Below are 16,973 nucleotides of genomic sequence, written 5' to 3'. Positions count from 1 at the left end.
GTGTGTATATGTGTATATATATATAGTGCCTTGTGGAAAAGTCTGGGGGGTGAATACTTATGCAAGGCACTGTATATATATATATATATATTTTTATGTAAAGGTTATGTATTTAATCACACGCAGATCAATGTAATATCAAACGTAATACCGATCCACAAAAAGGGAGACAAACCGAACCAGGTAACTACAGACCAATACGCCTGACTTCTATTTTATTAGTAAACTTATAGAAACTGTAATAAGATCCAAAATGGAAAATTACCTGTATGGTAACAGTATCCTGGGAGACAGTCAGCATGGTTTTAGGAAAGGGAGATCGTGTCTAACTAACCTGCTTGATTTTTTTGAGGATGCAACATCGACAATGGATAATTGCAAAGCATATGACATGGTTTATTTAGATTTCCAGAAAGCTTTTGAGAAAGTCTTACATAAAAGATTAATTCTCAAACTGAACGCAGTAGGGATTCAAGGAAACGCATCCACATGGATTATGGAGTGGTTAACATGTACAAAAGAGAAAGTACTGATTAGAGGAAAAGCCTCAAAATGGAGCGAGGTAACCAGTGGAGTACCACAGGGATCAGTATTAGGTCCTCTGCTATTCCTAATCTACATTAGTAAAACCTCATCTAGAATATTGTGTTCAGTTCTGGTCACCTCACTAGAAAAAGGATATTGCTGCTCTAGAAAGAATGCAAAGAAGAGTGAACATTATTCTGGTTTTAAAAGGCATGTCGTATGCAGACAGGCTAAAAGAATTGAATCTATTCAGTCTTGAACAAAGAAGACTACGCGGCGATCTGATTCAAACATTCAAAATCCTAAAAGGTATAGACAATGTCGACCCAGGGGACTTTTTCGACCTAGAAAAAGAAACAAGGACCAGGGGTCACAAATGGAGATTAGATAAAGGGGCATTCAGAACAGAAACCAGGAAGCACGTTTTTACACAGAGAATTGTGGGAGTCTGGAACCAACTCCCTAGTAATGTTGTTGAAGCTGACACCCTGGGATCCTTCAAGAAGCTGCTTGATGAGATTCTGGGATCAATAAGCTACTAACAACCAAACGTGCAAGATGGGCCGAATGGCCTCCTCTCGTTTGTAAACTTTCTTATGTTCGTATGTTCTAATATAAAGTATCCAGAGATGATAACAAAAGCAAGAAAAGTATCAACATTACAATTAAATACCAATAAATAAAGAAAATAACAAAACATGTAAGGGTGGCAATTTCTGGTAAGGTGGCATATTTTGGCAATATATCTGCCACAAATTACTACCGGTAGTACATTCTGGCAGGGAGGCATATTGTGACAATACACCGACTCCAGTGACCCTGGATGCGATACCATATTTATTCCAATTGACTTCTATACTGACTAGTGATTATACCAAAAATGTATCATGAAATAAAAGTTTTAGTACTCCTGCGATATGAGGGGAACATTTCCACATCAATGAAAAAGTGTAAATTACGCTTCTGGAGTGAGCCACTCAGCTAGATCTAAACCTTGGATCAGATTGATAAGGAATCAGTTCCACATCATTCCCCTCTCCGCCTATATTTGCTTTATAGGCAGTCGGCCTTTCCCATGTTATCAACCACTAGTATCCATACAGAGTGTGGGATTGCTCCATATTCACTGTGTAGAGACATCACAACACACAACGTACACTATCGCTATACACTTCAAATAGAAATCGTGCTATAAAGAGCTGTATGTTTCCTTTGTTTGATTATGGTGGTACTTTATTTTTACATGCCTCTGTGAGCAATTAAAAAAAAATTGGATGGACTAATGAACAAAGCAACCAGATTGTATTAGAATGCCACTCTCAACCCATCACTGCCAGTTACTGGCTTCTTTAAATTGGATGTCACTTCATTGTAGAAGGCGACTGCACTGGGTACTTTTTTGTGTGTAAAACTGTAATAGGTTTGTTGCCCATTACCTAGGTTTGTTGCTACAGGTAAACATAGCTTACGATCTAGTCTTGCACTTATTTATCAAGTGCTTTGGAGAAGGTCCTGGGTTAGCCGATCAGCATTTAGCTACAGCGCCCCCTATGGCATGGAATAGTCTGGACAAGAGCATCCGGGATATGATCAAGCATCAGATAAATAACCCAAATGAAGAATAATGACTGAGATTACATTGATTTTAATGAGTCGGTTCCAAGTATGGAAGTCCTGTATCCTCAGAATATTGTAATCTGCCAAGTGTTTAATCTGTAGTATTTTGTACTTAATCATATCCTGATGTAACTATCACTACTTAATCATATCCTGATGTAACTTTCACTATTATCTGCTGTATTATTGAATTGTGGTTTGTCACACTTGAGAATTATTGTATTTCTTGTTCTTATTGTATGACTTATATTGTAACACTTGAATGTATTTGTATTTGCTTGCGATTGTAAGTCGCCCTGGATAAGGGCGTCTGCTAAGAAATAAATAATAATAATAATAATAATAATAATGGAAGTGTAAATGCTTCTGACCCCAGATTGAATGTATGATGTCATTGTCTTTTAGAGTGATGTTGTTTTTAGGGATGTGAAATCACTGCTGTCTGTTTCTGCTCATCTTGCCGGGACACTCTTGTAAACAAGGCCTCGGTTTCAATGGGTTTATTCCTGGTTAAAGAATGAATGAATGAATGAATGAATGAATAAATATATAAATAAATAAATAAATAAATCGTCTAGTGCATTAACATTAACCCTTTCATCAGGGCTCCCGAGTGGCGCATCCAGTAAAGGCGCAGGATGTGCAGGATGTGCCCTATAGCCTGGAGATCGCAGGTTCGAATCCAGGCTATGTCACAGCCGACCGTGACCGGGAGTTCCTAGGGGGCGGCGCACAATTGGCTGAGCGCTGCCCGGGTAGGGAGGGCTTTGGTCGGCAGGGGATTCCATGGCTCACCGCGCATCAGCGACCCCTGTGGCCAATAGGGCGCCTGCGGTTCTGCAGTGGAGCCGCCAGATCTGTGTTGTCCTCCGGCATTATAGGTCTGGTGGCATTGCTGTGGATCTGCAGTGCGAAAAATGACGGCTTGGCAGGAGCACGTTTCGGAGGACGCGCGTTCCAGCCTCCGTTTCCCGAGTCGGCGGGGGGGTTGTGAGTGGTGAGACGGGGATACAGATAATAATTGGGCGCATGCTAAATTGGGGCGAAAACCGGGTTAAAAAAAATAAAAGAACTGGCGACGACTACAATAAAAAAAAAAATTAAAAAAAAAAAAAAAAACCTTTCATCAAAAAGAGGCCTCAGTCTTAGTGGGTTTATTCCTGGTTAAAAAATGAATGAATAAATACATACATACAAATAACTATACACACACACTATCACTATAGACACACACTATAACTATATACACACACTATCACTATAGACACACACTATAACTATATACACACACTATCACTATAGACACACACTATAACTATAGACACACACTATCACTATAGACACACACTATAACTATATACACACACTATCACTATAGACACACACTATAACTATACACACACTATCACTATAGACACACTATCACTTACTGTATATTGTACTATATGGATTAGGGCCATCCTCTCCCCAATAACTACTAACTCTGTCTATTCCTATTCGTTCTTGAGATCAGAAAATGCAAAACTTTTAATTGTTCCACAAAATTGTCTTAAATCAGCTGGAGTCTGAACTTTCTGCTGTTGTGCTCCTCGTTTGTGGAACTCTATTCCGGGTGACATCGTTACGCAGGTTTAAACACTGGATTGAAGTCGACATTGAAATCGTACTTTTTGAATGTGCTTTTACACAATCGGTTGTATCTGGAGTGTGTTGTACACATGAGCGCCCTTGTTTTGTTTTGAACTCTGGGATGCCATGGTGTAAAGGGCGCTGTATAAAAATAAATGTGTATTGTATTGTATTGTACTTTAAAGTTCAGACCAGAAGGCAGGAAATACATGGAAGCAGTGTAGAAAAACCAAGTATGCAAAATCAACCAATCACTGCTAAGGACTTGTCTGAATTCCAGAACATGTCATTGTCATGTGAGCAGATGTCATCCCGTGGATAGAACGCACGGCACAGTCTGAAAGTAAAAACAACACAAGACTTTCTTTTAGGTTCTAGTATCTATGCTTGTGATTTCTAAAGTGTGTCTGTCGGGTGTGCGTGTCTCTTTCTACACACACAGTCTGAGCAGCCAGAGAACAGCACACTGCTCCACATGGCATCCCCTGTATGTTTCTAGGTGTTCAGTGGCTGCCTCTGATCAAGTCAGGACTGTCACACACAGAGTGAAAGAGAAAGTACAGTCTCAGCTTGTAACCAGAAGATCACTGGTTCAAATCCCACCCCTGCCACTGACTGACTCACTGTGTGTGACCCTGAGCAAGTCACTTAACCTCCTTGTGCTCCATCCTGCAGATGAGATGTTAAATCAATGTCCTATTGTAAGTGACTCAGCCTACCTCTGTAAAGTGCTTTGTGATGGTGGTCCATTATGAAAGGCGCTATATAAAAATAAAGATATTATTATTATTATTATTATTATTATTATTATTATTATTATTATTATTATTATTATTATTATTATTATTATTGTTATTATTATTAGAGGCAGACATCGAACACTTGGAAACATATTATAAGCAGTTATAATACAGACTGATATATTGTAACATATTGTTGTGGTTGAAACGTTTTGAATGCTTTGTGGTTGACATTGTGAGGTGAGAGCTACACTCTCAGTTCCATTGGAAGTGGAGGTGCTGCTAACAGGTTCCAATGGGGACAGGACTGGTGATATAGAATAATATACAACATACAATAACAGACACCCCCTACATACAACACATTCACTTATAGGAACATCTAAAAACCAAACATGCCAGCAACATTAGGGTTTTTAGAAGTCATCCTAGGAACATTGAAAAAAAACATCAAACTGCCTTGATATTCCATTAGATCGGGCAAAAATGTGTGCAAGGATGAGACAAGCGGTGATTTCGTGAAATTCATACCTCAAGCCTACCCTTGATTGGAGGGAGTTCCCTTTCTCTTAAGGGGTGAGGGAGGGAGGGAGCAGTTCAGTCTTCATGCCTCAAGCCTGCCCTGGATTGGAGGGAGCACCCTTTCTCTTAAGGGGTGAGAGAGAAGGAGCAGTTCAGTCTCCATGCCTCAAGCCTGCCCTGGATTGGAGGGAGCACCCTTTCTCTTAAGGGGTGAGGGAGGGAGGGAGCAGTTCAGTCTTCATGCCTCAAGCCTGCTCTGGATTGGAGGGAGCACCCTTTCTCTCAGGGGGGTGAGAGAGAGGGAGCAGTTCAGTCTCCATGCCTCAAGTCTGCCCTGGATTGGAGAGAGCACCCTTTCTCTCAGGGGGTGAGAGTTGGCTCAGAATGCTGGAATTCCCTTCAGCCTCTTATCTTCGTTTTGATTAGCTGTTTGGGAACTGGCTCAGTTATCAGATGTTCCCACCTCAGTCAATATGTGAACACGTATCAATACAGAATTCCTCGTCTTTGTTGTGCCTGTTTGCGTTTGGCTTGTGTTCAGCACACTGTGGGTGTCAGGCTGCTATATAGCTGGCAGGCAGGGGGTACCAGTCTACACTCGACTCCACTGGAACCATGGCTAAGGTAAGAGCCGACAACTTATTGAAAATACATAAAGAATATCATATAGGGATGCAAGCTGATATCTACCTGATATATTACGAATGGGCTTTCTGCCATTGTATTATAAGTGTGTTTAGTAAGAATAATTAGAATAGTACAACTAATGTTTATCTGATACAAACTGTTTGATTCAAAGACATCTGTGATCTTATCAATAGAATAATCTGCTATATAGGGCAGCAGTGTGGAGTAGTGGTTAGGGCTCTGCACTCTTGACCGGAGGGTTGTGGGTTCAATCCCCAGTGGGGGACACTGCTGTTGTACCCTTGAGCAAGGTACTTTACCTAGATTGCTCCAGTAAAAAAAAACAAAAAACAACTGTATAAATGGGTAATTGTATGTAAAATAATGTGATATCTGTATAATGTGAAATAATGTATAATGTGATATCTTGTAACAATTGTAAGTCGCCCTGGATAAGGGCGTCTGCTAAGAAATAAATAATAATAATAATAATTATGCACTGCAGGGATGGAAATAAGACTCCCATTGCAGAGCAGTTTGATCCAGTCCTGGTTTTACTATGAGTTTAATAAGACTCACCTGATCTTGTTACCTGAACAGTGTGGCTAATGGGTGAAGCTGCTGTGCAAAGGGAGTCTTTATTTCCAGACCTGTACTGTATACTGTATGACTGCCCTTATTACTGTTCCTTATTCACTATTGAAGACGGTACCTATTAAAATCCATTAGCAGACCCACGGTGTTGAAGCAATGGCAGCTTTACAATGGATTTGTAAGAGCTGTTGAACAACGCAGACTGTGGTCCTGTACAGCAGCTCACTGTCTGTGTGTCGTGTGTTTAATTGAAGCTCAGCTGTGTCTGTGTGTCGTGTGTTTAATTGAAGCTCAGCTGTGTCTGTGTGTCGTGTGTTTAATTGAAGCTCAGCTGTGTCTGTGTGTCATGTGTTTGATTAATCCCCAGTTCCTCAGCTTCATGACCTTGTTGTGTGTTTAATTAATCCCCAGTTCTTCAGCTTCATGACCTTGTCATGTGTTTAATTGCTCCCCAGTTCTTCTGCTTCATGACCTTGTCATGTGTTTAATTGATCCCCAGTTCTTCAGCTTCATGACCTTGTCGTATGTTTAATTGCTCCCCAGTTCTTCAGCTTCATGACATTGTCGTGTGTTTAATTGATCCCCAGTTCTTCAGCTTCATGACCTTGTTGTGTGTTTAATTAATCCACAGTTCTTCAGCTTCATGATCTTGTCGTGTGTTTAATTGATCCCCAGTTCTTCAGCTTCATGACCTTGTCGTGTGTTTAATTAATCCCCAGTTCTTCAGCTTCATGACCTTGTCGTGTGTTTAATTGATCCCCAGTTCTTCAGCTTCATGACCTTGTTGTGTGTTTAATTGCTGCCCAGTTCTTCAGCTTCATGACCTTGTCGTGTGTTTAATTGCTCCCCAGTTCTTCAGCTTCATGACCTTGTCGTGTGTTTAATTTATCCCCAGTTCTTCAGCTTCATGACCTTGTTGTGTGTTTTTCTTGCAGCTCCTTGCTCTCGCAGTGTTTGTTGCAGCCTTCCTGGCTCAGGTTCTTGCTGAAGAGGTGAGTTTGCAGCCTGTGTGTGATTAGCAGCTTTCTTAGATAGTGGGACCTCAAAGGTCTATCAGTACATGTTATGTAAAAATATCATACAGTTCATCATTTTGCGAACTGTATAAATCTAGTCTATCAGACACAAAGGTAGTGGATCTGGGATCCGGCACAAATGAACCCCTGGCTGTGCCCCTTTCGTTTCTTCACCACTCCTGCTTTCAGTCTCATTGTAACATTCAATCGCTCGGCTGCGTGTCCATTCACTGACATGTGGGGTTCGTTTATTGTACACAAGCAGATTAACTGATCATGTATTGATGTTATTTTGGGAAAACAATAAAATATTATTAAAAACAAAATATTGAAAATAATACAACCTAAAGTAACCTAAAGTAACAGACAGACAGAAATTTGAGGTTGTACTGTAAATAAGCATTTATATTTTATAGAGAGATAGATAGATAAAACCCTAACCTGACCTATATATATATATATATATATATATATATATATATATATATATATATATATATATATAAAATGTCATAGCCCAGCTTAAAAAAAAGTATTTATTTTACAAGCTAGCTTTGGCATTGTGACTTTACCCTCTACTAAAATGTTTTCATCTTGTATTGTGCGTGTGTGTGTATAAATATAAGCAGTGCTTGTGTACTGCAGTGTTTGCTTATAATGCACCATGTGTTTTAAATCGATTTTTATTTCTGTATTTCTTAAATTTCTTATACTCAATAATACAGTCCCCCTCTCACCTCTCCCTTTTCTCCTCTCTCTCCCTCCTCCACCCCCTCTCCACCTCCTGTCCCCTCTCTCTCCCCCCTCTCCCCTCTCTGTTTTCAGGCAGTGTCCGTCTCTAAGACTCGGAAGGACGGGGGTCTGTCTCGCTACATGCTGCTCATCAACAAGGAGGAGCAGCTGGCGACAGAGCATGTGTGGGCCGGGCGAGACTCAGCCACTGTCCTCTTCGACTACAAGGGGGAGAGAGGGGGACTAGATAAATAGAGAGAGAAGAAGAGAGGGAGAGAAGTTGGGAGGGGAGGAATACAGGAAAAGGGAGAGATGAATGATGTTCTAATAGGAGGAGTTGAATGGGTTGGAGAGGGGAGAGAAGAGGTGCTAAGGGGAGGGGAAGAGGGGAGGGTTTTGAAGCCCCCTGGGTTGGATCTACTTTGCGTGACGCTGGGTGGATGTGCGCTTTGTTTCAGGGGATCATTGCGTACAGGGTGTTCGACGACCGGGCATGTTATGCAGCCAAAATGAACCGGAACACCTTCCCTGCCCTGGATAAACTCAGAGAGACTCTGGACAACGAGAAGGTGAGACTCACTGCAGCCAGAGCACAACACAGCAAGCAAAACACAGCACACACAACACTGTGAGCAAAACACAGCACACACAACACAGCGCACAAAACACAGCACACACAGCACACACAACACAGCACAGCGAGCAAAACACAACACACACAACACAGCACACAAAACACAGCACACACAACACAGCAAGCAAAACACAGCACACACAACACAGCGCACAAAACACAGCACACACAACACAGCACACACAACACAGCACACACAACACAGCACACACAACACTGTGAGCAAAACACAGCACACACAACACAGCACACACAACACAGCACACAAAACACAGCACACACAACACAGCACACAAAACACAGCACACACAACACAGCACACACAACACAGCACACAAAACACAGCACACACAACACAGCACACAAAACACAGCACACACAACACAGCACACACAACACAGCACACAAAACACAGCACACACAACACAGCAAGCAAAACACAGCACACACAACACAGCACACACAACACAGCGCACAAAACACAACACACAAAACACAGCAAGCAAAACACAGCACACACAATACAGCACACAAAACACAGCAAGCAAAACACAGCACACACAACACAGCACACACAACACAGCGCACAAAACACAACACACAAAACACAGCAAGCAAAACACAGCACACACAACACAGCAAGCAAAACACAGCACACACAACACAGCGCACAAAACACAGCACACACAACACAGCAAGCAAAACACAGCACACACAACACAGCACACACAACACAGCACACAAAACACAGCACACACAACACAGCACACACAACACAGCACACAAAACACAGCACACACAACACAGCACACACAACACAGCAAGCAAAACACAACACACAAAACACAGCAAGCAAAACACAGCACACACAACACAGCAAGCAAAACACAGCACACACAACACAGCACACACAACACAGCGCACAAAACACAGCACACACAACACAGCAAGCAAAACACAGCACACACAACACAGCACACAAAACACAGCACACAAAACACAGCGCACACAACACAGCACACACAACACAGCACACACAACACTGCGCACACAACACTGTGAGCAAAACACAGCACACACAACACAGCACACACAACACTGTGAGCAAAACACAGCACACACAACACAGCACACACAATACAGCACACAAAACACAGCACACACAACACAGCACACAAAACACAGCACACACAACACAGCACACACAACACAGCACACACAACACAGCAAGCAAAACACAGCACACACAACACAGCACACACAACACAGCACAAACAACACTGTGAGCAAAACACAACACACAAAACACAGCACACACACAACACACAAAACACAGCACACACACAACACAGCGAGCAAAACACAGCACACAAAACACAGCACACACACAACACACAAAACACAGCACACACACAACACAGCGAGCAAAACACAACACACAAAACACAGCACACACAACACAGCACACAAAACACAGCACACACAACACAGCACACACACACAACACAGCGAGCAAAACACAGCACACACAACACAGCACACAAAACACAACACAGCGAGCAAAACACAACACACACAACACAGCACACAAAACACAACACAGCGAGCAAAACACAACACACAAAACACAGCACACACAACACTGTGAGCAAAACACAGCACACAAAACACAGCACACACAACACAGCACACAAAACACAGCACACACAACACAGCGCACACAACACAGCAAGCAAAACACAGCACACACAAAACACAGCACACACAACACAACACACACAACACAGCACACACAACACAGCAAGCAAAACACAGCACACACAACACAGCACACACAACACAACACACAAAACACAGCACACACAACACTGTGAGCAAAACACAGCACACACAACACAGCACACACAATACAGCACACAAAACACAGCACACACAACACTGTGAGCAAAACACAGCACACACAACACAGCACACAAAACACAGCACACACAACACAGCACACAAAACACAGCACACACAACACAGCACACAAAACACAGCACACACAACACAGCAAGCAAAACACAGCACACACAACACAGCACACACAACACAGCACAAACAACACTGTGAGCAAAACACAACACACAAAACACAGCACACACACAACACACAAAACACAGCACACACACAACACAGCGAGCAAAACACAGCACACAAAACACAGCACACACACAACACACAAAACACAGCACACACACAACACAGCGAGCAAAACACAACACACAAAACACAGCACACACAACACAGCACACAAAACACAGCACACACAACACAGCACACAAAACACAGCACACAAAACACAACACACACAACACAGCACAAACAACACTGTGAGCAAAACACAACACACAAAACACAGCACACACACAACACACAAAACACAGCACACACAAAACACAGCACACACAACACAACACACAAAACACAGCACACACAACACAGCGCACACAACACAGCACACACACACAACACAGCAAGCAAAACACAGCACACAAAACACAGCACACACAACACAGCACAAACAACACTGTGAGCAAAACACAACACACAAAACACAGCACACACACAACACACAAAACACAGCACACACAAAACACAGCACACACAACACAGCACACAAAACACAGCACACACACAACACAGCGAGCAAAACACAACACACAAAACACAGCACACACAACACAGCAAGCAAAACACAGCACACAAAACACAGCACACACAACACAGCACAAACAACACTGTGAGCAAAACACAACACACAAAACACAGCACACACACAACACACAAAACACAGCACACACAAAACACAGCACACACAACACAGCACACAAAACACAGCACACACAACACAGCGAGCAAAACACAACACACAAAACACAGCACACACACAACACACAAAACACAGCACACACACAACACAGCGAGCAAAACACAACACACAAAACACAGCACACACAACACAGCACACACAACACAGCAAGCAAAACACAGCACACACAACACAGCACACAAAACACAGCACACACAACACAGCGCACACAACACTGTGAGCAAAACACAGCACACACAACACAACACAGCGAGCAAAACACAGCACACACAACACAGCACACACAACACAACACAGCGAGCAAAACACAGCACACACAACACAGCACACACAACACAGCACACAAAACACAGCGCACACAACACAGCAAGCAAAACACAGCACACACAACACAGCGCACAAAACACAGCACACACAACACAGCACAAACAACACTGTGAGCAAAACACAACACACAAAACACAGCACACACACAACACACAAAACACAGCACACACACAACACAGCGAGCAAAACACAACACACAAAACACAGCACACACAACACAGCACACAAAACACAGCACACACAACACAGCACACAAAACACAGCACACACAACACAGCGAGCAAAACACAGCACACAAAACACAGCACACACAACACAGCAAGCAAAACACAGCACACAAAACACAGCACACACAACACAGCACACACAACACAGCACACACAACACAGCACACACAACACACAAAACACAGCACACACACAACACACAAAACACAGCACACACACAACACACAAAACACAGCACACACAAAACACAGCACACACAACACAGCACACAAAACACAGCACACACAACACAGCGAGCAAAACACAACACACAAAACACAGCACACACACAACACACAAAACACAGCACACACACAACACAGCGAGCAAAACACAACACACAAAACACAGCACACACACAGCACAGCGAGCAAAACACAACACACAAAACACAGCACACACAACACAGCACACAAAACACAGCACACACAACACAGCAAGCAAAACACAGCACACACAACACAGCGCACAAAACACAGCACACACAACACAGCACACACAACACAGCACACAAAACACAACACACAAAACACAGCACACACAACACAGCAAGCAAAACACAGCACACACAACACAGCACACACACAACACAGCGAGCAAAACACAACATACAAAACACAGCACACACACACAACACAGCACACACAACACTGTGAGCAAAACACAACATACAAAACACAGCACACACACAGCACAGCGAGCAAAACACAACACACAAAACACAGCACACACACACAACACACATAACACAGCAAGCAAAACAAAATCAATGCAAAATGAGCCATTAATGAGCAAAAAGCACGACTGGGACAGCCTAGGATCCGATACACATGGAAAAAACAAGAATGGGGCAATAGCCAAGTTCATTTCTGCAAATGTACTCTATGGCAGTTCCATTAAAGTAAAATGAACCATGCCTGATATTATGCATATTGTATATGATAGTGTGGCAATGTGCCCCGCCCCTGTGTGTATTTTTGTCTTTTATGTTGTATGTTGCGTGTGTTAATGTTGGTGTATTGTAGTTGGTACACAGGATATACTGTATGTAATGAGCATGAGTGTTTAAAATGTATAATTGTATTTAGGCTGGGGATTGCACTACACTTATTTAAAGTATTTAATATGTGAGCACGGGGTTGCACAGAATTAATTCACGTGCTGGGATTCAAATGAATAATTAATTAGTAATTGAATCCCGGCACAACAGTATATATAGATGCACGTTTCACTCACTCGGGGTTGTGTGTTCGGTGAGTGGAGAACGGGTGTGGAGAGGAGAGAATTTAAAAGAGGAAATATAAGTTTATTTTTTACTCGCCGTGTTTGTTTGTCTGTTCGTCCACTGTTTAAGTGTTAGTCCGTTTTGTTTGTCTATTTATTTTGGTGTAAAGTGCCGTGTCCTGTGTTTTGTTCAATCGTTTATTTTTGTTTGTTTAATAAACATACTGAGCGCCGCAGCGACTCAGTTTCAACTCCAGTCTGTGTGATTCTTTCTGGCCTGACGTCATCCCTGCAGCTAGCCTGTCACAGATAGTAACAGAGAATTTCAAGACAGCAAACAGCTCGCTATCCAAGGAGCATCCGGATCCAACAGGATACTCATCAATCACTAGAAATGCATTTGTTGAAACATGAAGTAATACATGTATACAGATTTACAGGTGCATCAAATGCAGTGTGAACAGAAAGTGCAGCAGTGTCTCTAAAGCGTGTCTCTCAGACTGTGACAGGATAGCTACACATTGCAACAGCAAATTCTGCTGTTTACTCCACCCCTCCCAATGATATTCCTGATGCCATTCTCTCTCTCTCTCAGAATCATAAGCAGAGCCCCCCTCCCCCAGGCAAGAAGTACAACGTGAACCCCGTCCCGATGAAGGATCAGGGGAAGCTGGGGGCCCCCGTGCAGGCGCTGTGCCAGGGACTTCCGGCCTACTGGGCACAGGAGCAGATCGGTGAGGCCCAGACGGGATCACAGGGGGGGCCAAAGCTGGCCCTTCCACTCCTGGTCTTTGTTCCAACCCTGTTCTAAATTGTTTAATTGAACCAACTAAACCTGCATCCAGACCCTGAAGTAGTTCCTTATCTAATTCTACCTTTTAAACCCTGGCGTGGAATGGCCCTCCAGGACCGGGATTGGACCCCCCTGCTGTATGAGTTAATACAGTTAATCAGCCCTGTCTCATATCAGTTAATATGTCCAGTCGACCCTGTCTCTCAAGGTATAATGAAACACTGTTTTCGGTTGTCAGTCTACTGATACAACAGAAAACTCAAACTGGACTGTTTTGAAATGTGGCTTTTGATCTTCCAAGAGTGACTTTGTGATTTATACTGTATAAATGGGTAATTGTATGTAAAAAATAATGTGTAAAAAAATAATGTGATATCTTGTAACAATTGTAAGTCGCCCTGGATAAGGGCGTCTGCTAAGAAATAAATAATAATAATAATAATAATAATAATAATAATAATAATAATAATAATAATTATACTCATATTCAGTAAAGAGAGACAGTCAGAAAAAGGCTTAAAATGCCTTTAAGAGGCATATGGGTCAATTAATCAACCTATACTCTGATGAGCCCCAGCTGAATTGTATTAGAGTATTTTACACATTATATTAGAGTATCTTACAGCTGGAATACTGAAGCATTTCACAGCACCGGGGAATGGATTGCATCAACCACCTTTCTTGGTTTTCCTGGGATCACCCCTGAAATAAATGGTTTGTTCACGCCAGGGGGGATTCCCCAGTGCTGTAAAATGCTCTAAAAAAAACCTTAAATATAAAACATGCAATGGTGCTATATTTAATAATACTGAAATAATCTAAATTAAACTGGCTGATCAAATCGACCCCTAAGTGAAGAGACTCCTGAGGATCACAGTATTGCTGCTCTCACGAGCACGGCTTTATTGCTTTGTTTGCTCTGTGTGTGTTTCAGGTGAGATGTTCTTCATCGACGCTGGTGCCTGCCTCAGGGTCGATCTGCTCATCTTGGACGTGTCTCTCTGCGGGCATGTCGGACTTTGGTAAAGAAACTCGACTCAGCAGTTCCGTGCCCTGCCGTCGCCCCTCTGCCTCTCATATAGATCTGCAGTTCTGTATCTAAACAAAGTAGAAACCCAATAAAAAGTAGTTTGCATTCAGCATCTGATTCATTGTATATTATTTTATTAAGTTGTTGATCTTTCTTTTTAATTACTGGTGTAGGGCCAGAAAGTGGTACATCTACAAACCTCAATGACACATTACAGAATCTGTGTCAGAGCTTCTTGTTTTTAATAGGGCAAAACACAGCTACACGTATTCAATTTACAAAATGATGCAAATAGTGAAATGTGAAAACTGTTATAAAGGGAGTCTGTGGCTTTAACACTTTTCTGTTTACTTTGAGAATATTGTTATTATTATTATTAAAGATTTAAATAATAATAATAATAATAATAATAATAATAATAATAATAATACCTCCTTCACTTGCTAGTTATTGAAATGAGCATAAGGACTCATCAGTCGAGATTCATTAGAAAGGGAAAATGTGTTTTTAACAAAACCACTGATTTAAAAAAAATATCATCATCATTATTATTTTCGGTTGCACTCAAATCTATCTAAGGCATCTTTCCCTGACTCACCAATATGATTGAAGCTGCTGTGAGGAATATCTGCAGTGATTTACTAAAAAAATAAAATTTTAAAAAAAGGAAAGTTGTTGAAACATTTTGTTTATTATTTAGCAGATGCCTTTATCCAAGGCGACTTACAGAGACTAGGGTGTGTGAACTATGCATCAGCTGCAGAGTCACTTACAACTACGTCTCCCCCGAAAGACGGAGCACAAGGAGGTTAAGTGACTTGCTCAGGGTCACACAATGAGTCAGTGGCTGAGGTGGGATATGAACCGGGGACCTCTTGGTTATAGCCCTTTGCTTTAACCACTGGACCACACAGCCTCCTATATATTTTAAATAAAGTTACAATTCCAGAAGCGTTTGAAAGCGTCACTGTACAGCTGAGGGAAACCAAATATGAGTTATGCTAAAAAGGATTTTAAAAAATCAAAACTGAACCAATTACATGAACATATTAATAAAGCAAAAAGTAATAAGGCACGTTACTTCTGACAGACCTTACCCAGGGTCGGATTAACACATCACAGGGCCATAGGCAAACATGCAATTCTGGGCCCCTATCTTTTTCTATGAATAACAACAAATATACGATTATATATATGTAAGGTATAAAACCACGACGGGCCGTGCGGGTCCCATGATATATACCACGCCTGGGGTGGTGATAAGGCGTCAGCCGAGGGCTTTTAATCACCCCAGAAGTGGTATATATCATCGGAACCACACGACCCAAAGTGGTTTATAACACCTTTAACACGGCTACCTGTCATTTGTGGGAAGAAAAATAATTAAAATAATTAAAACACATTTAAATTAAGACAAAACCAGAAACTTTCATTGTGTATACATCCGCAGTGTAATATAGTCCCAAATTTAATTTAATTTAATTCATTGTTTGCTTATTAAAAATAAATTGCACATGTTCGTTTATTGTGAATTTCTGAATCAAAAGTGCCAACTCACTAGAAACTAGATGCTGAAGCTGGATCTTAAAGTGAGTTTGTGAACTCCTTATATGCAAGTGTGGAAGGGTGCTGGGCAATTCACTGACACAGAGACAAAACTTTAGTTGAAACGCCGCTCCGGCGCACTGATTTATTTTGGCCTGCAGAGGGCGCTGTTGTCTGTGGCCTGAATACTGGCAACAGTAATCAGGACCACAGGTTACCAACACTGGTATAGGCAGGCGGACTCACAGGTGCTCAAAAATAACAATGAAAACCAAAGGCA

The 16,973-nt window shown here is 41.9% G+C and overlaps 1 protein-coding gene and 1 long non-coding RNA gene across 2 annotated transcripts; both read left to right on the top strand.

Moving 5' to 3' along the window:
- The first annotated feature begins 5,610 nt into the window (after positions 1–5,610).
- Positions 5,611–8,217, top strand: LOC131706742 (uncharacterized). Its single transcript, XR_009310773.1, has 3 exons — positions 5,611–5,657; positions 7,190–7,246; positions 8,096–8,217. It is a non-coding gene; the product is annotated as an uncharacterized LOC131706742 (long non-coding RNA).
- Positions 8,218–8,418: 201 nt separating this feature from the next.
- Positions 8,419–15,272, top strand: LOC117397768 (gastrokine-1-like). Its single transcript, XM_059008617.1, has 3 exons — positions 8,419–8,571; positions 13,921–14,059; positions 15,053–15,272. Exons 1-3 carry the CDS (start codon positions 8,443–8,445, stop codon positions 15,142–15,144), a joined length of 360 nt encoding a protein of 119 aa, XP_058864600.1. The 5' UTR covers positions 8,419–8,442; the 3' UTR covers positions 15,145–15,272.
- The last annotated feature ends 1,701 nt before the right edge of the window (positions 15,273–16,973 follow it).

Source organism: Acipenser ruthenus, chromosome 37 (assembly GCF_902713425.1).
Source record: "Acipenser ruthenus chromosome 37, fAciRut3.2 maternal haplotype, whole genome shotgun sequence".
Taxonomy (NCBI): domain Eukaryota; kingdom Metazoa; phylum Chordata; class Actinopteri; order Acipenseriformes; family Acipenseridae; genus Acipenser; species Acipenser ruthenus.
The sequence above is the reverse complement of the archived record's forward strand: the minus strand, read 5'-3'. Positions and strand labels throughout refer to the sequence as shown.